The 22950-nt window shown below is 37.7% G+C and overlaps 1 protein-coding gene and 1 non-coding gene across 2 annotated transcripts; one reads left to right on the top strand and one right to left on the bottom strand.

Annotated features, from left to right (window-relative positions):
- Positions 1–3680: 3680 nt before the first annotated feature.
- LOC126023498 (U6 spliceosomal RNA) lies at positions 3681–3787 on the bottom strand. Its single transcript, XR_007500616.1, has one exon. It is a non-coding gene; the product is annotated as a U6 spliceosomal RNA (small nuclear RNA).
- Positions 3788–18646: 14859 nt separating this feature from the next.
- Positions 18647–19510, top strand: LOC126022205 (testis-specific H1 histone). Its single transcript, XM_049783044.1, has one exon. The coding sequence runs from the start codon at positions 18647–18649 to the stop codon at positions 19508–19510; it is 864 nt and encodes a 287-aa protein (XP_049639001.1).
- Positions 19511–22950: the final 3440 nt, after the last annotated feature.

Here is a 22950-nt window from a genome sequence, read left to right as displayed (position 1 = left end):
CGTTACCTTTCTGCAACCCATATCCCCTACCATTACCCCCCCTCCCCCCGGGCTGCTAGAGTAGGTGGTCCCCTTTTTGTCTAGCTTACTATCAGTGATCCTACATCTGTTTGGTCCTGGTGCCCTTCCTTTTTTCTCCCTCTATTTGAGTGGCTAAGGTAGATAAATCGAATTATGTGGTTTTGTTTGAGGGAAAGAAAAGCATAGAATGGGGTAAAGATTAAGCAAAAAAAAAATGCTGAAAATGGGTGGAGTCCTTCTAGTGGCTATCAGCCTCAGTTTGAGAGAGGACATGAAAAAGGTAATTGAAACACCATAACAATACAAAAATAATGTCAAATTAAATATCAGTGAGACCTACAGCAAAAAAGAGAAGCACCATACAAGTGTCTCGGTTCTGAATTCAAATCATGCTGGAGTGCAAAAAGAAAAAGATAAGATAAAATAATATAAAATAAAAAAGGAGACATCAACTTCAATATCTACACCAAAATAAGGACGTCAAAAAACAATATATATATATATATACATATGTATATGCGGAAAAATGATTATTTTGTGCTCTTTTTTTTCTCCCTTTCTTTCCCCCCCCCCCCCCCGCATAGGCACAGTAACTATTGGGGATATTATAGAGGGAATTCCCTTGGCCTAGGAGATACAGGGTTTCTCCATCTCTGAAGTATACTGTCATGGGATTAACTATAGACTTCTTGCATGATCATTTACTCTCCTCTTGGTGCTTTTGTGGTATATAGAAGACTTCTGCTTCGTCACGGATGGTAAAATCAGTCAGTCCTCTGTATCTAGAGATCTTGGTGACTGTGCAGCTCAAGGACTGGAGCTTATGATGAAGGCTTTCTTTGTGGTTCTAGCAATAAAGTTTTCTATAATTAGATAATCAAAAATAAGAAATTAAACAAAAGCTAGTTTTTTTTTGCTTCACCAAATAGTGCTCAAGGCATTCTTGGTGCCTTGCTTGAGGGTCTTTACTGAGCATACCAGGAAGACTATGAGTAGGTATCCAGGATAGAATCCAGGCCTCCTACATACAAAACATTTGCTCCAACCATTTAGCTGTCTCTCCAGTCTGTAAAAATTTTAAATTATTTTTTAAAAATGCGCTTCAGAACAAGGCATTTGAGCTGGAGAGGAGATAAATTTTTATGTATAATTTTGGATTACAAATTGGATATACAAATTAGGCATACAAATCAAGAACAAATTTGCATATCCATCCCTTACCCTCCTCATCACAAATTTAAGATTCTATTTTTCTGCCTTTTTTTGGAGGTTTAAAAAAATCAAAGGAAAATTTATGACAAAATATTCTAGGTGTGGGACTACTTATTCTGGTCCTTCCCCCATGTACTTTCATCCTAAGCAGCAGTTATTTTCCCCATCTAATTAGAAGTTAGAGATTTTAAGATAACTAAGTCAGGGAAGGACTGCTGTTCTACTGACAGGAGTTGCATATCATTATATAAAATTAATATTAATGTGGAATCTCTACTTGCTTCCTGACCCCTCCAGTTCTCGACAGCTACTGTGTCCAACCTTTGCTGAAGTCAACACACACAGCTTCTCATCTCCTGAGCAGGCAGTCCCATAAGGAGGGAGACATGCCACATCTCTACTCATTAATTTCACACTGCTCACAGTTCCATTCCTCTCACTAGGTGCAGACAGGCTGGGAAGGAAAACAGCAACTGCCAGCTTACTCCGTCCCTAACTCCTAGGGACCTAACTACAAAAATTCACCCTTAGCATAGCAAATAAACAAAACAAACAAAAAATTCCCACCACCACTAACAAATGCGAAGGCACCTAGAAGCCTACCAAGCTCAAGGAGTGATAATACTATGGAAGACTACCGGTACTAAGTTCCATAAACTCACAGAGAATGACTTAGTGACACATGTTGAGGATGTTAAATAAGCTCAAAAAACAATGGGACAGGTTATCAGCAAAGCACCAGAAAATATGAGGAAGTTAAACAAAACCAAAACGCCAAAAATATCAGAGTAGAAATAAGGAAACTACAATCAGAAATGATAAAAATGAAGGGTATGGTAGGTAATATAAAAAAACACAATAGAAGGTCTGCTGAGTAACAGCAGTAGAGGAAAGATCAAGGCGCTCCAAGATAACATAGGGGAAGCTTCTAGGGAATAAAAGAAGATGGAAAAAAGTCTGAAAAGAAAGGAATAGCACACTAGTGAAATATGGAATGAGTTCAAGAGAACAATATAAGAACTTTTAGAGTCCCCGAAGAGCAGAAGGGCAGATTTAATAAAATACCATCAGTTTAAGAAATTATAGGCATTTTCCAGGGTTGAAGAGTAGAAGCATCAAATGCAAGAAGCCCAGAGTTTCAGCAAAAATAAACTCACATAGAAAAACTAACTCCAAGACACATTATCATCAGAATGACAAAATCCAAAGACAGGCAGAATATTGAAAAAGCAAGATCAAAAATAAAACCAAATGAAAATAAAAACAAATGAAAGATCATGCGATTAACATCAGATTTATCAAATGAGACTCGACAAGTCAGAAGACAATAGGAGGAGGAGAGTGCATCAAAACTTAATGAAATGATATGGAGTATACTCTATTCAAGTCTCACTCATCTATGGGTTTTAAGGAAAATAAAAGACATAATTGAAATTATTCCCAGAGATGAGGGCCAGAAGGACTGGCTCACGATATGAAGCTGACCACAAAGAATGGTGAGTGCAGTTAGAGAAACAACTACACTGAGGACCATTATAACAATGTCAGTGAGTGTCGATGAGAAAGCCTGCCTCGAATACAGGCAGATGGGGAAGGGAAATGGGGAGCATTGGTGATGAAAATGTGGCACTGGTGAAGGGGGGGTGTTCTATTTATGACAGAAACCCAACTGCAATCATGTTTGTAATCATGGTGTTTAAAGATATATATATATTTTAAAATGAGAATACTCTATTCAGCTATATTATCATTCAGATCTGAAGGAACATTATAGAGCTTTAGGGAACTGAAAGCCTTAAATGTATAAGTTTACAAGCTGTTGCATTAGAGGGGCTTCTTTGAAAGACAATACAAACTTCCCAGCATCTGGCACTGATTGTGGCATCATTCATAATGCATAATACATCCATTCAAAGTCCATACATGTTAGCCTCTACTCAGTTAAGAAAGACGGATTTACTACTAACTTGCTAGAAATTTTAAAAGCAGTATTTCACATATATTGAATTTCTATGTCTGATCAGGTGTTCTATTTTTAATTTTTTACATTCATAGAAATTTTTGTCACAATCTTAACTTAATATTGTGGATAATAAAGCAATATGTATAATGTGATCACATCTAACATAAAGTCAATAGTCTTTATTATAAAAACACTTATATACTTTTACAGTACTATTCAGATCCCCCCAAATTTTCCTAATTCTCTTTATTTTTTCTAAAAATTTATATTTTTAGGATTTATATATTTATGTAAATTAAAAAATTTATGAGCACAAAATTATTCATAATATTTATTTTTTAATTTATGTATAAAGGAAGACATATAGTTTTGGAAAAATGTACTTTTATCATTTTATTGACTTTAATTTTGTGGAATTTCAGGATATTTGCTCTATTCACCTATATTTATATAGATTTTTACCACCTCCACAGTAAATTTTTTTTTAAATATGGAATGCTTCATGAATTTGCGTGTCATCCTTGTGCAGGGGTCATGCTAATCTTCTCTGTATCATTGCAATTTTAGTATATGTGCTGCTGAAGCAAGCACCACAATAAATTCTTTTAATAAAAGAAAGACCTCTCATAGATGGGCTAAAAAAGAAATATAATAAGTGAATAACAAATGGTCAAAGTCACTGGAACTGACAATTTTGTCTATTGAACTGAGCTCACATGAGTGGAAGTTGGGTTGGGCAGGGCTCTTGGGTGAAGGTAAGCAGTCACGGGTGATAGGTGTGGTATTGAAATGATATATTACAAAAGGTATTATTTACAGTATTGTGAATTTCAGAACCTCAATCAAGATGGTGACAAGACTACCAAATAAATATTAATGCATAGCATCATGATTTTGGCTGTTGGTGCTATATGTGTCATCCTTTTAATTTATCTATTCCACAAATAAATACAGGAAGCTAGACATTATTTTAAGAACCATTCATACATTGGCAAATTGAACCAAAATACCCTGTCATTCTGGAACCATATTCTCTGACCATTTATAGAGTTTATAACTATACAGAAAATGTCAGTACACCGATTCACTGTCCATTTTTGAACACTAAGAACATTCAGAAGATATTTTAGATCATTCAAGAAATTCTCTTTTGCCTTACCCCAGATCCCAATGGTATCCAAAATATTTATCCTTCTATCAAAATGTGCCTTCCACTAAATTAACTTTTATCTGAGGGATATCTCAACACTGAGAAGCAGGCTTCAATCCACTTCTATTAGAATCTTAACTTAGTAACCATATCCCAATTCATTTGGCACAGAAAATTCATAAGTGAGCACCTTAAATATTTTGTTTTTATTTTTGGGTCACACTCAGAAGACTTAGGGCTTTCTCTTTATTCCTGGCACGTATTCCTGGCACTGGGATATCACTCCTAGTGGACTTGGGACCATATGGGATACTGGGGAACCCAGATTGGCAGCACACAAGTTAAGCACTCTACCCACTGTAATATCTTCCCAGTTCCTAAATACCATTATTTTCATCTTAAAATAGGTAATATAGAAAATGAATATTTCTAGTCTTCAAGTTTTCTTGACAGGAGCAACCATTATACCTCATTGCTATTTTTGTGTAGTATTTCAGAAAATAAAAAAATGTAAATGTGTGAAATTGACACATATACTGTGTAAAATGTAAAATGAGTGAAAATATATAAATTGCTCTGGAATTGGTGTTACAATCATCATATAATCTCCATACATGTTTATTTATATATAATGTGCATATATACTCTATAAAACACATAATAGTGCATATATAAATAATATATAACACAATATATTTTCTTCCCCCACAATATATTATTTTCTATAATCTATGCTTTTTACCACTGGAAAAAAGACACAAGTAGACCTTTCAGAATCTACAGGATGAGAACTTTGAACTATCAAACTTTAGGAGTCCCCAAAACATCACTGTGGTCTACCACCACCAGTGTAGGAACAAAGAAAGATCAGAAAGTTTAGGGTATATCAAATGAGTTTCAGATCAAAATACTCTAATGAGGGGCCTTGTAGATCACTGAACCTCGCTTATGGTTATTCATCCATTTCCAGAATTTATACTGAGCAGTAGCCAGAATTCTATTACTGGTTCCTTAATCTATGGCCAGGATGTTGGGAAAGGTACAGTGGAAGACACTAAAATTACTTCGCCTACTAAAATAGTAAAATAAAGCAACCCTAGAATAAGGGACTTGGTCAGCAAAAGGAAAACTCTTTGTCCCTTTATAGAAAATGTTAGCTGATTCACGACTTTGAAGCTTCACATCAGAGGATGTGGTTTTGTAAGATTATCTCCCCTCTTCTAGCATATTCCAGAAATGCATGCACAAATATACAAACTCATACTCCAAATTCTCAGAAACTCACTTCCTCTAACTTCACTAGTAAAATTCCATTTCATTGTAGAAATTAAAAAATCATTACTAATTTTTAATATTGTGATTTTGGAATCTTCAGTTTATACCTGGGTACTTTTTTTCCACTAAAAGTAAAAAACAACCCTCATGTAGGTTCAGATTAAATGGAAAAAATAAAGGGGGGGATATTATATTCTAATCTCAAACATTACTATTAGTAGGAAAAGAGAAAAAAAACTAGGAAAGTGAATAATCCGAAAAATAAAAAAAATCATTAGAAGCTAGAAATATTTTGAATTACTTCATTAATAAAAAAAATCTATCTCCTCAAATAGAGTACCAGTACTCTAAGAATATTAAAGCTGAAATCTGTTATGAAAGGAAAACATTTCATAATTCCAAATCTAGAAGTTACAAAGTTGGTTCTGTGAAAGGTAGTTTCTTGAAGATGTTTTGATCTGAATTTCATGAAGTGAAATTAAGATGTTTTGGGAGGGGGAAGGAGAGATGTCTTAACCTGCTACTTCTCTCAGTCTTTTTGTGGGTTTAAACTGAACATTTCTTATTTCTTACTTGGCTCTTTATCGTTCTAATCTAGGACACAGATTTGTGAGCCATTCTCATGGGCATCTTCAGGTTATTGTTCAGTTTGTCTGCTAAGCAACTTAGCAATGCCTATTTAAGCAATAGCCTTAGAAATAGGTATCCCCACTTATTATATGAGAACATCCAGAGAAGTAACTTGATTATGTGAAACTTAATGATAAAATTAAAATTTAAGAACTTTTCTAGGGCAAAGGTCTCTGCTTTTTCCATTTCTTATGCAATTACTCAATTAAGAACTAATTTCTAACATCATCCAGGAAGAAAAGAACAAAATTTTCTAAGTCCATAATTCCCAAAGCTAGTTTATAAATAGAAGTAATAATCACTGGGAAGAGAGAAAATGAAATGGAAGAAGTAATATGGCCCACGCAGCATTACATAAGATTGAATATGACCACTTTACCAACTTACCAAGGTCCCAGCTTCCTAATAATTTAGGTATTGATTACTTTTTCTCTTTCAAGACCCATAGAAGAGTAAACTGTTATTTTGGTATAGTTAAGTTAGATAACAGGTTTCTGAGGAACAGAAAATTTGTATTTGTGTATGCAGAAAGGACATATCGTCTCATCACCTTTCCCAAATGTAATGTTGAAAATACAATTTCTCTGCCAATCTAAAGGATAAATTACTCCATTGGGAGCATGTTGGGTAAAGAAAAAACTTTATTAAACAAAAAAGTTCGCAAGTTGGAAAGCATGTTCAAACCCTAGAGAACCATCTTGTCTACACTATCACCAGAAGCAGCTTAAACTTGTTGGTCCTTAGATGGAACATATAACCTGGAGGGTCTCAGAGAGTGTCTCATATGTTTTTTGTGAACTTGTCTTTTGATGACTTTGATCTTGAAGTCTCATGTTTATTCCTATAAATCTAAGTGGTGCTTATGATTATTTCCAATTCCTCCACTTATTTATTTATTTTTTGTTCTTTTTGTTTGTTTGTTTGTTTGTTTTTTATTTTTTGGATTTTGGGCCACACCCTGTGATGCTCAGGCTATGCACTCCTGGCTATGCACTCAGAAATCGCTCCTGGCTTGGGGGTCCATATGGGATGCCGGGGATCAAACTGCTGTCCATCCTCAGCATGTGCAAGGCAAACGCTCTACTTCTTGAGTCACTGCTCTGCCTCCCTCCACTTATTTTTTTGTTCATGCAGATTATTTATTGATTTTATTATTCTATTTTTTAATATCTTTATTTAAGCCCTATGATTACAAACATATTTGTTATTTATTGATTATATGTGCCATATCCAGCACTGTTGGTAGTACTGGGGTTTCAACTCTGGGCCCCAAATGGTAGAGTTGCCATTTTTTTCTTTCTTTCTGGCCCCAGGCAATTACTGCTCATACAGTCTGTATGCCATTCTGCAACTGTTGGAGAACGCTAGAAAAGAAAATAGAGCATAAATTATACTTTCTAAAGGCTGACCTTGTGTTTGATCAATAGATCAAACCTCAAGAGTTTCCAGGGTTTTAAAATTTGAGTTCAGTTCTTCACTTTCTTTGGTCCAGTTTCCAACACTACCCCATTAGCCCCTCCTTTACTCATTCTCAGAACTGTGTACTTTATCAATATATCTGAAGGTAAACAATGGGAGCTTACCAATATCAGTCTATTTCTATGGCATAGAACCATGAAAACCTAAACTGAAGAAGCTGGCCAAAGTCTATTAGGGCATTCAAATAAAGAGGAGAGACTCATATTTATATGTTTCTTGTTTTTGTTAGTTAGTTTGTTTTTTGTTTTTAGGCCACACCCTGTGATACTCAGGGGTTACTCCTGGCTTTGCACTCAGAAATTGCTCCTGGCTTGGAGGACCATATGGAACTCTGGGTATTGAACCCAGGTCTGTTCTGGGTCAGTTGCATGCAAGGCAATTGCTCTACCACTGTGCTATCACTTCGGCTCCATATATCCATCTATTTCTTCCTCCCAATTCCTTACCTCTCATAATGTCTTTTACATCTTGAGTTATCTTAAATCCAATAAATATCATTTATCCATGCATTTCTGCTAAGCCATTTAACTTCTTGTTTTTCACTTAATGAGTTTTCAAGGCTTCTTATACAGATAAAGAAATACAAACAAATGCAACTTTCAACTCACCTCCTATGCATAAACTCAATGCATATCTGAGCAAAATAAATGCATATCGAAGCTAAATTTGGAAACTCAGAGGTTTCTGGAACAAGTTAAGGCCAGTTATCTTCACACTCATTCTTTTTTATAATAACAATAATTTTTATTTTGACCAAAGTGGATTACATATCTTTCACAGTAATATTTTAGGTACATATTAACATTGAATCAGGAAAATTCCCATCACCAAGATTGTACTCCCTCCACCCCTGTTCCCAACTTGCCTCCCATATGCCCCTCCCTTATCCCCCGGGCTGCTAGTATAAGTGGTCCTGTCTGTGTCTAGCTTGTTGTAGATTGGGTATTGATTCTTTTGTCCTTGGCTTTGGATTTGGTGTTTAAGTCCAATCATTTTTATTACTACTTAGTGATAATACAACTGTTTGGTCTTGGTACCAAATTTGAGAGGCGGAACAAGATGGTTCAAGTTGTATGGTTCTGTTTGAAGAAAAGAAAAGCAATAAAATGGGGTAAAAATCAAACAAGTCGAAAATGGGCAGAGTCCTTAGAGGCTCTCGACATCAGTTTGAGGGAAGAAAGGGAAAAAAAAAGAGAAACACCACTACAATACAAAAAGAAAAATCAAACAAAAAAATCCAATGGGCACTACAGCAATAAAGGCAAGCACCACATAATAACCACGGTCCTGAAATAAAAACAAAATAGAGCACAAAAAATGAAAACAACAACAAACAAAACCAAAAAATTTATTTTGTGCTGCTTTCCCCCCCCCCCCCCCCGCACAGGTACAGTATATATTGGGGAAATTAGAAAGGGAATTCCCTTGGCCTAAGAGATACAGGGTTTCTCTGCCCTTGAAGCATACTGTCATGGGAATAATTACAGACTCCTTCATGTTCATTTACTCTCCCTTAGGTCCTTTTGTGGTGTATGGAAGACTTCTGCTCCGTCATGGGTGATAAAATCAGACCTCTGTATCTAGGGATCTTGGTATCTGCACAGGTCAAGGAATGGAGCTTATGATGAAGTCTTTCTTTATGGTTCTAAAAGTTCTTCTCCTGCAATGTCGTTTTAATCAGTCTTCTGTAGTTGGTGGTCTTGGTTATTGCACTGATCTGAGGATGAAGCCTGGGATAGAGTTTTTCGTTATATTCTCAGAAGACTTGTTCAGTTGCAGTTGTCTCAGCCAGACCTCTGGTATTAGAGATCTTGGTTGTTGTACAGATCATAGTCCAAAAGTTAGACTAGAGCTTTTTTATTGGTCCCAGGATATGTTCTGCTCAGTCATGGTTGTCACAGTCAGTCTTCTGTAGATAGCGATCTTGGCTTTTGCACAGATCAAAGGATGATAGGTCTTCTGATTTTGTCTTATCGTTAGATGGAGAGGTAAGACAACATGCTCTTAGATCAAATTGTTACCATTTCCTCACTGTCAGGATATCATATTAAAACTGGCACATGTTGGTGGCAGAGCAGTATTTAGGATGTCCCAGAGGGGGTTTGATTCCTGGAGCTGTTGTGGAGAACTGTGTTGTTTCTATGTCTGGGATCCAGGGTTCAAGGTTGGATGGTCACTGTCTAATCACCTGAAGTCTAAGTTGGGTCCGCATGATTTATGTTCAAGGTCGGACGTGACCCTGTATTGTAAAAAAGTATGAATTCTTATCCCTAGTAGATAAGAGCTTGTTTTTATACGTACGATTTCCCCTTTTATTAGTATGCCTTTGCAGAAAGAAATGGTAGTACATTATATTGCTGGTGAATTTGGGGGTGAAAAGAGAAGAAAAGAGAAACAAAACAAAAGTAAAAATATATATGTTCATATATATGTAAAGAAAAAAGATTTTTTAAAATGAATTTAAAAAAGGGTAATTAAAGGAACAAAGTGATGCAGGAGACTACCTTACTTTTGGGGAAAAACGGGTTAAGACAGGTTAAGAGGTAGTATTATATAGGTCTTAAACTTATGAAGAAAGTATAGGCTTCCCCATTGTCTTTTGAGATTTTCTTGTGGGGTGTGGGACCCAGGACACATTTTCATCATTCACCGTGGTCTTCTTGAGACCGAGAAAAGATTTGCGGCAGAGAGGTCTTTAGAGTTGTTGCGGTGGGATCCTTTTGGAGCTGCACACTCATTCTTATTCTTCTATATTTCATTAATAAAAAGTACAATAGTTTTCTTCCTCAGAAGCAAATGACTGCAACAGCATTTTGAGGTACCTAGGTCCTCACTGACTTGGCACAGTGAGATGGGGAGGGTAGTTAGGAGACAGGAGAAGGGTGCTCTGGACCAAGTTTCCCACCAACACCTCCCTTTTGTGATAGGTGGTCTGGGCTCCAGAATGAACCATATGCCTATTCATGTCCAACCATCCTTCAGAGCAATACCAAAGGAGTAAGAAACAAAGTGTGTATTTTTTTAATATAAAAATATTTATTTAGCATTTCTAGTTAAAGCCACTAGTGTGAACCCTCTATGGCAGGAATCTTTTATGGGGAGGCACGCCCAACTGTGCTTAATGTTGACTCCTCACTCTGTGCTCAGGGCTCATTCCTAGCGATGCTCAGGGGATCATATGGGGTGCTGAGAATTGAACCCTGGTTGGCCATGTGCATGGCAAGTGCCCTACCCACTGCACTATCTGGTCCAAAATTTTCTTTAGGTCAAGAAAGAGGAACTGGAGTGCTAGCAAAGGTAGATTTTTTGGGGGAAAATTATGAAAAACTATTCATGCAGTTTTCAAAATTTTAGTTTTAAGCTTTGTAGGTGGAGAAGAAATGAGAACAAGTAAGTGGAGCAGTTCAGTTTCTTAGCCAATCCTAAAATGTTCAACTGATAATGCAGCCCTAGAAAATTCAATGCCCCATTACCATAGCAACCACCACCACTGGTTTCTTTCAGTGTCAAAAACTGGTAGGGACTGGCCTGATTAAAAGAAAAACACTGACCTTACTCTTTAGGACATAAAGAAGAAATTCAGACAAGGGAAAAATAGTCATTAAAGTCCTATTATGCATGCAATAGCCTCAACGCGGAGGTCAAATAATAAACAAAACACTAACCTTGCTCTCAAACTACTCTCACAAGTATGATTTTTGTGATGTAACAAACAGCAGGAAGATTTTCTAAGATGCCATAACAGGCTGTTACAATGTGGGTGGAGAGAAGCATGTTAAGTGACCTAGAGAAAGTGATGGCCACGAATTAAGTCCTCAGAAGTGCTAGATGCAAAAATAACATTATCTGCTAACCAAATAAAAGTTTAGGTGACCTTAATAGCCAATCATAAAGTAATAATAGGAAACACAGTTGACATTTCTATGATCTAAAGTAGATGAATAAAGAAAAAAACCCTAAAAAAACCCAAAGCCTAAAATGGGAAATTCATTACTAACAAAAAATACTGTAAGCTAGGTTAAGGGAAAAAGAAAAAAAATGTGTATTATGTCTTCAAATAGACAACTACCAAGCATCTGTGCCCACGAGTACTAGGAAATTGCACCCCAACTGCAAATCATGACACCTGTCTGTTAAGGGGGGATTGTGATTTGAGTTTGTCAGGTGTGAAAGACTCCAGAGAGAGACAGGGCAATTGTATCATTGTTAATTATTATCTAAAACGAGAAAGAAATTCAGTGGGTATAATGCACCAGCGAGCCCTCATGTTAGCTGGGGGCAGTAAGATGCCAACCACAAAAATACAATAATCTTTAATAAGTACATTATTGCATTAATGCCCAGAGACAATAGAGATAAGGGCTAGAAGGACTGGCTCATGATATAAAGCTCACTACAAAGAGTGATGAGTTCAGTTATAGAAATAACTATTATGACAATGGTAGTGAGTGGTGAGTGAGAGAAATAGTAGAAATAGAAGGCCTGTCTCGAACACAGGCAGGGGTGGGGAGGAGGGAGATGGGGACATTGATGGTGGGAACATTGCACTGGTGAAGGGGGGTGTCCTTTTTAAAACTGAAATCCAGCTACAAACATGCTTGTAATCATGGTACTTAAAGATATTATTTAAAAATTATAAATATAATGAAAGAATTATCTTCTATTTCACAGGAAAACTTGAGAGGGAGATACTTGAAACAGTCACAAACAAGATAAAAATTCGTTTTTAAATGCATACTTTTTGAATCAATCAATGTCTTACAGTTAAATGCTTGCAGCTCTAGAACTGATAAATAATACATAATTTTAGCCTCAGTTTACAGGCCCATGAATATATTTTTAAAGGATTTATAGAGAATGCTATAATTCTTTTGGTATACTTGTATATATTAGGGTAAAAGAAGACTCTTGTATAAAAGTTTAGTGTGAAAATAATTTTGGTGATTTCATATACAGAAGTTGACTTTAGAAGGTGTGGGAGATTACAGAAGGCAGGACTTCATGAGCTTCTGTGCTTCTAGCATATGCTTCATAAAACTTTGACTTACAAACATAAACTCAAAAATAAAATGAAGAATTGTAAAATGGCAACTAAAGTATTAAGTTTCTAGATGGAGTCATGTGACTGTACTAGCTGCATGTGTGTGAAATCGGTCCTGATAATTTCATTTGAAAAACTCAGCTATACCACTCCTAGGAATATACCCTAGGAACACAAAAATACAATACAAAAACCCCTTCCTTACACCTATATTCATTGCAGCACTATTTACCATAGCAAGACTCTGGAAACAACCAAGATGCCCTTCAACAGACAAATGGCTAAAGAAACTGTGGTACATATACACAATGGAATATTATGCAGCTGTCAGGAGAGATGAAGTCATGAAATTTACCTTTACATGGATGTACATGGAATCTATTATGCTGAGTGAAATAAGTCAGAGAGAGAGAGAAAATGCAGAATGATCTCACTCATCTATGGGTTTTAAGAAAAATGAAAGACATTCTTGCAATAATAATTTTCAGACACAAAAGAGAGAAGGGCTGGAAGTTCCAGCTCACCTCAGGAAGCTCACCACAAAGAGTGATGAGTTTAGTTAGAGAAATAACTACATTTTGAACTGTCCTAATAATGAGAATGTATGAGGGAAATGGAAAGCCTGTTTAGAGTACAGGCGGGGGTCGGGTGGGGAGGAGGGAGACTTGGGACATTGGTGATGGGAATGTTGCACTGGGAATGTTGCACTGGTGATGGGTGGTGTTCTTTACATGACTGAAACCCAAACACAATCATGTATGTAATCAAGGTGTTTAAATAAAAAATATATATAAAGAAAAACTTCTCAAATGTAAAAGAAGAGATATAGGTATCACAAGACACTGGATATATGTTTGTATCTTGAATGTATTTCATTTGTATTATTTATCATCTGAAAAATGGAAGGCTCATTTATATTAGTAACATTCCAAGTGTTACTTGGTGTGATTGCTCATCTGTTATCAATCATAGAGAAAGTGTTCATTATTCATTGGTAATTCAATTTCTATTAAGAATTAATAATCTTATGGTAGCTAATAGATGAAAGGTCTTAAATAGTTTTCAACTCCATTTTATTTGTAGGCATTATCTTAACTGAATACATGATTATATATAGTAAGTGAAGAAATACTCTTACTTAATCCGAGTTTCTCTTGTATGGTTTTTCTTGTGTTTCCTTTGGGATAAAGTGACAATGATGGTTTTCCACAGTCACTTTTAGTACTTTCTATTTTGTTGGATACTGTAGGGGCAACGATACTCCTGATGAACTTTACAGATTGGTTACAATTATAGAGTTTTCTCCAAAGTAAATTTTCTGGTATATATCTAATTTGAATGATATCTGAAGATTTTTCCAGAATCCTGGCATTCATAGGATACTCCACAGTATGCATTGTTATGTGTGTGGTGAGCTTAACACAATGTCTTTCCAAATAAATTGCATTGATAGAGATTTTCCCCAGTATAAATTTTCTTGTGCCCAAGAATACAATGCTGAATAATTGAAACAACTATGTTCAAATATATCTTATTCTCGTGTGGGATATTCTAGGTATTCCAGGTATCTAAATGATGACTGACATCCAAAAAGTTTATTTTATTTTATTTAAACACCTTGATTACATACATGATTGTGTTTGGGTTTCAGTCATGTAAAGAACACCACCCATCACCAGTGCAACATTCCCATCACCAATGTCCCAAATCTCCCTCCTCCCCACCCGACCCCCACCTGTACTCTAAAAAGGCTCTCCATTTTCCTCATACATTCTCATTATTAGGACAGTTCAAAATGTAGTTATTTCTCTAACTAAACTCATCACTCTTTGTGGTGAGCTTCCTGAGGTGAGCTGGAACTTCCAGCCCTTCTCTCTTTTGTGTCTGAAAATTATTATTGCAAGAATGTCTTTCATTTTTCTTAAAACCCATAGATGAGTGAGACCATTCTGCGTTTTTCTCTCTCTCTCTCTGACTTATTTCACTCAGCATAATAGATTCCATGTACATCCATGTAAAGGTAAATTTCATGACTTCATCTCTCCTGACAGCTGCATAATATTCCATTGTGTATATGTACCACAGTTTCTTTAGCCATTTGTCTGTTGAAGGGCATCTTGGTTGTTTCCAGAGTCTTGCTATGGTAAATAGTGCTGCAATGAATATAGGTGTAAGGAAGGGGTTTTTGTATTGTATTTTTGTGTTCCTAGGGTATATTCCTAGGAGTGGTATAGCTGGATCGTATGAGAGCTCGATTTCCAGTTTTTGGAGGAATCTCCATATCGCTTTCCATAAAGGTTGAACTAGATGGCATTCCCACCAGCAGTGGATAAGAGTTCCTTTCTCTCCACATCCCTGCCAACACTGTTTATTCTCATTCTTTGTGATGTGTGCCAACACTTTTTAAGCCTACTAATCATGTATTTTCAAATATCTATACTTCTGGCTTATGTTACTCAATTTGTTAATCTCTAGTTCTATACAAGATGTACCAGATAGCATGGTTTGATCCTTCCTTGCAATAGCACAGTATTCATTGTGAGTATTACACATGTGTATATTCTATTGTGTGTGTATATATATGTATATAATGTTTTTATTATCCAAGTGGGACACCTAGATTGATATCACAATTTAGCTAATGTGCTGAGTGCTCCAAATAATGGTTTGCATATGTCCTTTAGAATTAATGTTTTTGTGTCCTGTTTCTGTCTACCTCAAAAATAAAACAAAGAATTGTAAGATTGCAACTTAAGTATTAAGCTTCTACATGGAGTCATGAGACTATGAATGCATGAGTATAAAATTGGCTTGATTATTTTATCTGAGAAACTTCTAAAAGTAAAAGATGAGATATATGTATCACAAAATACAATAGCACAGATATGAGATATATATTTCTATATATCCCAAATGTATTTGTTGTATTATTTATCATCTGAAAAAAAGAAGGCTCATTTATGTTGGTAACATTACAAGTGTTACTCTTCGGTGTAAACAAGAAGTGAATTGATACCAAGAAATGAATTTCTGGGTCATATGACATTTCTATTCTTACTTTTCTGAGAGACCACCATATTGTTTTACCAGAATTGAACCAGGAAACCTTCCCATTAGCAATGGACGAGAGTTCATTTTTTACCACATCCCACCAATATAGATCGCTCATAGTTTTCTTTGAAGTGTTTCAACCTTACTGGTGTGAGATTATATCACAATGTTGTTTTGATTTGGGTTTCCCTGATAATAAATAATGATGTGCATTTTTCCATTCATCTTTCTTCTTCAGAAAAGTGTCTTCATTAAATCTTCAATCAAGTGTTATTAATAGTCAAGTCCTTTCATGAGCCTACAATATGAGACTTCTAATAACCCACTCTCTTAAAGTGAGTTAAGTCTCCAGCTCAAAACACATTTGAGGATTCACTATTTCCCCAATCTATTTCTTTTCCTTTTCTCTCCCGAGTGTTTCTGGTTGCTATTTTTTAATAATCATACTTGTATGGATAAATATGGTATTTAATTTGCTTCTTGTCTTCTTTTGATGATCATCTCATTGTGCACAACCAATATATTTTACCTCAAGTCAGCAGATTAGAAGGTCATTCACTTTACTAATTTTCCCCTTATTCACAAAGTAGTAAATTTTGTCTTTTTCCTCTGGTGTTTGTTCCATCTGTGACCCCCCTGATTTATGTAATAATGAAGCGTAGCCAAATTAATAAACAATGTAATAGGGAGCAATTTTTCTATCTGTCTTAGTAATTTTGATACCCTGACTCCTTTATTTTATTGTCACACATGTCAGATTCAAATATATTGATCAATACCAAATGGCTGGTCTGTATCCTGTTCCAAGGAAAATTTTAAAATGTTAAAACATTTAAAATATGGTCACATTGTACCTTCTAACATCAAGTTAATTTGAGATGAAAATAAAAGTAGATAATTGCAAAAGTGAATGTGGTATTTCAGAGGAGAGCCATCATTTTTAAAGTCTGGGAGGCTTCAGTGAAGAAGAAATTTAGTATTATTTTGAAAATCGGATTCATCTAGCAAAAGAGGGGTACCCAAAGTCCAAGAAGAGGGACAAGAGGCACAACAGAATGAAATAGTCTCAAAGAATTATTAGTGCTTTTTTTTTTTTTTTTTTGGTTTTCGGGTCACTCCCGTTTGACGCTCAGGGGTTACTCCTGGCTATGCGCTCAGAAATCGCTCTTGGCTTGGGGGGACCATATGGGACATCAGGGGATCGAGGTCCATCCTACGCTAGCGCTTGCAAGGCAGACACCTTACCTCTAGCGCCACCTTCCTGGCCCCGAATTATTAGTGCTTTTAAACTACTTTGAATCTCTTGTTACAATCCAGTTGAAGGAGGCACCTAAACTTCCCAAGGCTAGAAACTTCTATTTAGGATAAATGGAAAAATCCTCCCTGCTAATGAAGCCCAGAGCTCCAAAACAAGGATCTGGTGAGACGTAGGACTAGTAGCAAGTGTTGATGCAGGAAATAATCCACACAATGAAAAAAGTACAGGAAATCCAACACTCAAGCCAGGAATCCCAGCACACAAGCTTTCTGCTAATCAGAAGCAATGCAACTCAGGAATCCCACCACACAAGCTTTCTGCTCATGAGAAGCAATGCAACTTTTTTATTTTTTTGTTTTTATTTCCTCTCCAGTCCTCCTCTATTTTGTCTCTGAGAATCATTACACAAATGTTTTTCATTTTTCTCAAAACCCATAGATAAGTGAGACCATTCTGTGTTTATCTCTCTCCCTCTGACTTATTTCACTCAGCATAATAGCTTCCATATACCATATTCCATGTTCCATGGATATATCCTATCCATGTATAGGAAAATTTCATAACTTCATCTCTTCTGACGGCAGCATAATATTCCATTATATATATGTACCATAGTTTCTTTATTAAGGGGCATCTAGGCTGTTTCCAGAGTCTGGCTATTGTAAACAACGCTTCAATGAATATAGGTGTGAGGAAGGGATTTTTGTATTGTATTTTTGTGTTCCTAGGATATATCCCTAGGAGTGGTATAGCTGGATCGTATGGGAGCTCAACTTCCAGCTTTTGGAGAAATCTCCAATGCAACGCAACTTAGTGAAGGAAGACCGAAAAATTAGCCTTTGCCTTCCTCAGACCTGCTTTTATTCCTGCTTTTATTGACAAGAGCCAGGACCCACCCTAGGGTGGGAGAAGAATACGAGTAAGGAATCACATAATAATAATAAAATAATAATAATAATAATAATAATAATAATAATAATAATAATCCATCACCAGATCACACCCTGGGGTGGAGTATGAATATTGATTAGGGTAGGACCAGTAAACCAACACCGCCCACCCAGGTAGAGTCAGGGAAACATCTAAAACTAGTAGAATCTTAAAGATAAGACTTCTAGGTCCCTCTGTAGTCTAACATGGGCGACCTTATGTACTTTGTAAAGACGTTGCTTTGCTTTTGAGAGTTGAGACCAACTTGTTTCGTCTTGGACCAATGTGGCTAGATGCTGTGCAGGTTGGCAGAAACTCAGTGGACTTGAGAAAGCAGTTGATCTCAAGGTCAACGAAAGGGCCAGCATGAAACTCAGAGAACAAACACCTGGAGCTGATAAGGGTGCCGGTTACTCACGAACAGACACTGTAGGTTGGCTTGGAAAGGAAGTCGTGGCCTTGGGTCAAGTGCCCGCAGCATAACCAGATGTGCTCCCTGCGAGTCCTAGAACCTGGCCGCCTCTTCTGGGCTCACCTTTGTGACGTGCTGGCCACCTAGCTTTCACTTGAGCCCAGTCTGGACTTCCTTGGGGAGGGCCAAAGCCAGTGAGCCCCCGCGGACGCGGGTGCCAGATCATGGCTCAGGAGGCTGGCACCAGTGTGGAAGCCGAAAAGATGGAAAACCAAACCCAGCAGCCCCCAGAAGAGAATGCCACGGTGATGCCCAGGAAGAAGGGTCCCCGGAATCCGCGTTCTGTGCTCCAAGTGTCCCAGGTGCTGCTGCGAGCCATCGCGGCCCACAAAGGCCTGACCCTTGGGGACCTCAAGAAGGAGCTGGGGAATGCGGGCTACCAAGTGCGCAGGAGGAGTGGGAGCCCCAGCCCAGAGACAGCCAGGCCAGAGACCAAGAGGGGTGCGCTTCTGCGGGTGAGTGGCAGCGGTGCCTCTGGCTACTTTAGGGTCTGGAAGGTGCCCAGGCCAAAGCCCAAGCGACGCCTCCCCAAGTTGGAGGAGGCTGCCAGGTCTTCGAGGAGGAGCCCTGCGCGCCAAAGGAACCCATCCAGGGGCCAAACGCAGCAGTCACGCAGGGCCACCAGGAAGGCTCGGGGGCCAGGGAGACCCCCCAAGGGAACCGTGCAGAGGACCAGGCCCAGAAGCAAGGGACCCTCGCAGCAGCCTGCACGTTCTAGAGCCAAAGACACCACCAAGCATCAGCCCTCGAAGGAAGTGGTCCAGCCTAGAAGGCAAGAGAAGAAGAGACCCAGCACCAAAGCCAGGAAAGAAAGGAAGCAGGAGCCCCAGAAGGCCACCCTGGCTGCTCCAAAGCAGCCTTTTGCAGAGCCAGTGAACATGCAAGGCCTTAGGGGACCCGACTGCTGCTCCAAGATCCCCAAGAAGGAAGTTTCTCTTGGGCAGCTGAAGACGTGTGACCTCAAGATGACTCGCTCTAAGTCCTCCCTAAAACTCAAGAGTCCTGCGAATGTGCTCAAGACACCCTAGGGTGGGAGCTACGTCCCTTTCTCCCTTGGTTTCATTGAGGGCAGCTCTCCCATTCCTTCTCTGAGCTGAAAAAATAAAGCACATACAAGACTCATGGGCTCTGTTTCCTCTTTGTCAAACGTGGAGGGCAATGCTGGGTCTACGTCGAGGGCAGCCCATGGTCTTGGGGTCAAGAAAGAAAAGGTGATTTGTTACTGTGCAGAACCCAGCCAAATGTCTTGGAGAAGGAAAGAAGCCTGCAGGGGGTGTCATGAGATTCGATCAAACATAATAATAATAAAAAAAGCTTAAATTAGTGTAGATGTTTTAACAAATTCATATTTTGAATTTTGGGGAGATTGAGACGTTTGTATGGGAGAAAAAGAAGTAAACAACATCTAAATAGTGATTCTACGGCTCATGGGCTTTTTATATTTTTTTAAACTTGATTGATTGATTGGTTTCTGGGCCACACCCAGCCGCACTCAGGTGTTACTCCTGGCTCTGCTGGGAACCAAACTGGGTCCCTCATGGGTTGGCTGCATGCAAGGCAAATGCCCTATCTCTGTGCTATGTCTCTGGTCCCTCCACAGTTTAGTAAACTTTTAAGGAAAAAAAAAAACCCTTACCCTAAAAATGGTTGGGTACTTTTTTGGTAGTTTGATCATCTATTTTAACTATAAGATTATTATAAATTAATCTTCAATTAAATACGTGCTTGAAACCATTATCTAGCACAAGAATTGGCACAGGGTAGGAACCCATTGAATTGAATGAGTACAACTAATTTACAATGAAATGACAATGTGCGGTGGCAGAAGAGGGTATTGGACTGGATGAGTAACGATTCTAAGATTCTCATTAAAGTTCTGCCACTCAGACCTTAGTTGACGTTATAAATATCTCTGGTTTTGAGAGTCTTCTCAGTACCAACAGTTGGGATTGGGCTAGAATGATCATAAATGATGACACACATCAATGAGACATTTTGCTTAACAAAATGCACTATTTGGGCAAGTACTAAGTCCCAAGGATGAAGCTCCTTGTAATATACATTTCAGAAATACAAGAGATGGGGAGGGCTATCTCATGAGAAATTAGGTCTTTTGTTTATTAAAAATAACGTGTGAGTGGCCAGAGGAGTACAGAAGGCAAGTTGCTGGCCTTGTATGTGGCTGGCTCAGTTTGATCCCTGACACTATGAGCACTGAGTAAGCCCTCAGCGCTGATGCCTGATGTGGCCCAATAGAAAGCCAAACAAAAATGTTGGAGTGTCTCATACCAAATATGAAATGAATTAATTTTACTTCTGAATGCAGGGGTTAAGAAAGCAAGGGAGTGATTCTCACGTCTCATACTAAACCTGGATGCAACATGGTTCTTAGGGAAGTATAACTTTTAGCTGATTCTGGAAACCTGCTGAGCCCAGGGGATGGAAGAAAACATGGGAGGTGCTTCTGTGCTTGAGAAGAGGGAGAATGAAGGTGGAAAGGTGTTAGATCAACTAGACCAGAGCCATAGTTGGAGAACAGTGGGTAGTACTCTTACCTTGCAGGGCAGTTGATGTCACAAGAATTCCATCTGGTCTCCCAAGCATTGTTGGAAATAATTCCTGAGTGCAGAGCCAGGAGTAACCCTGAGCATCACTGGGTATGGCTCCAATAAAATCCATTAGAAGCATCTTTTAAGAGTATACCTGATCAGCATTTCATGGGAGAGTGTGATCATTTTAACTGGATGTATACATATTAAAAAATTATGCAAGATGCTGATTTTCACCACTTGACACTGAGAATCACTGCTCTGAGTCTTTGCAAAGCTTGGTGACAGCACAATGCTTGCAGAGTATTTCACCTATGATATAAACTTTGAAACGAATGCTATACTTAGGTTTACTATGTCCTTGATTGACTGATAATCATGATAGGAAATCACCTAACAATATGCAGCAAGAAACTGTTGATTTTAGAGCAAAGAAAATCTAATATCTTTATGATTGCCAAATTACGATGATCCCTTTAAGGTTCTAGTATGTCTTTCCTTAATAAAAATAGATAAAATAGAATTAGGAAGCCTGTTGACCACTAAGATCGAATGGTAAAGACACAGGCAATAATTTGTTTTTGAGTTTTCCCAAGAGTTATTGAACCTTCGTTATGATTATTTCATGTAACAAATTTTCATTTACTCAGAAGTCTATCAATTTATTAAGTGCTCCGCTTGTATTTAGCTAACAGTGGCTATTAAATATTATTTTTTCATTGATACATTTTATAGGGTAAACCTCTGAAATATAGGAAATAGAGGCTGGAGGGCCAGGGAGATATTACAATGGTTAAGGTACTTATCTTACATGCAAACAAACTGGGTTCAATCCCTGGCACCACATATGGTCTTCTGAAGCAGTTCCAGGAGTGAAACCTGAGCACAGAATCGAAATAGCTCAGAGTCTCACCAAAGTTTTACACACACACACACACACACACACACACACACACACACACACACACACACACACACGCAAATAGGGCTGGAGAAATAGCTCAATGGGCTGAGACTGTGCACGTGAAAGCTTGGCTTTGATCACTATATTGTCCCCAGAGAATTGCTAGGAATTACCCCTGAGTAGCAGGTCAGGATACAATTGGGTGTTAAAATTTTAATGGAAAAAAGCCTTCATGAATCTGGGATACCTGCATCATAATGCTCGTTTAGGTACTTCCATGGAACTAATTCTCAAGAACAAATTTAGTGTTGACTAATGAATACCTACAAGATTTTAGTGGACCCTTTACTGGGAATAAAGACATAAGACAACCTTCCTTTACAATCTAATGATGTATTTATGGATTCGATTTTAGTCAAATGTAGAAATTTAGCTAGTGGGATATTTCCGACAATTCGTTTCCCTTTATTTTAATTGCCTAGAGATTCCTAAACATAATTGATTTGCTTGCTGTCTTTTCAGAAAAAAAATCACTAAGTAGCCCCCATAAATCTTAATTTTTTTAAAAAAGTGAACAACATCCATGATTCCACTGAATTTTTACTGCCCACTTCTCCCTATTATTCCAGCACTCCCTAGGGGGCTGTTTTGCCGACTTTGGCCTTGACTAATTTGAAATTGTTGGACTTAGCATTTTAATGAACCTAACTGTCCTCATATCAAGTACAGTCATTCTCAACAAAACAAAAATACAAATGAGCATGACCAGGGTGACCCTTTAGAAGAGAAAAGCACATTAAAACAATAAGATCTACATTTTTAATCAGATGGGCAATAATCTAATATGTGAGAATGTATTCATTGATGAGCTGTGGGAAAATAGGAACTCATACAGTGCCAGTGGAGGGAATTTAGCTTTCAAAATTTATTTTGGGATCTGGGTTGACTCCAGATTTTCTACTCTGGTATCACTCCTGGTAAATGTGAGGCACTATATATGGTGCCTGGGATTGAA

The sequence above is a fragment of the Suncus etruscus genome, chromosome 11, assembly GCF_024139225.1.
Source record: "Suncus etruscus isolate mSunEtr1 chromosome 11, mSunEtr1.pri.cur, whole genome shotgun sequence".
Lineage (NCBI taxonomy): Eukaryota > Metazoa > Chordata > Mammalia > Eulipotyphla > Soricidae > Suncus > Suncus etruscus.
Note: the sequence above shows the minus strand (reverse complement) of the source record. Positions and strands in the feature narration are given on the sequence as shown.

Bases quoted from the DNA above. Each gene is read 5' to 3' on its own strand.
- LOC126022205 (XM_049783044.1), top strand. From the start codon at position 18,647: ATGGCTCAGGAGGCTGGCACCAGTGTGGAAGCCGAAAAGATGGAAAAC.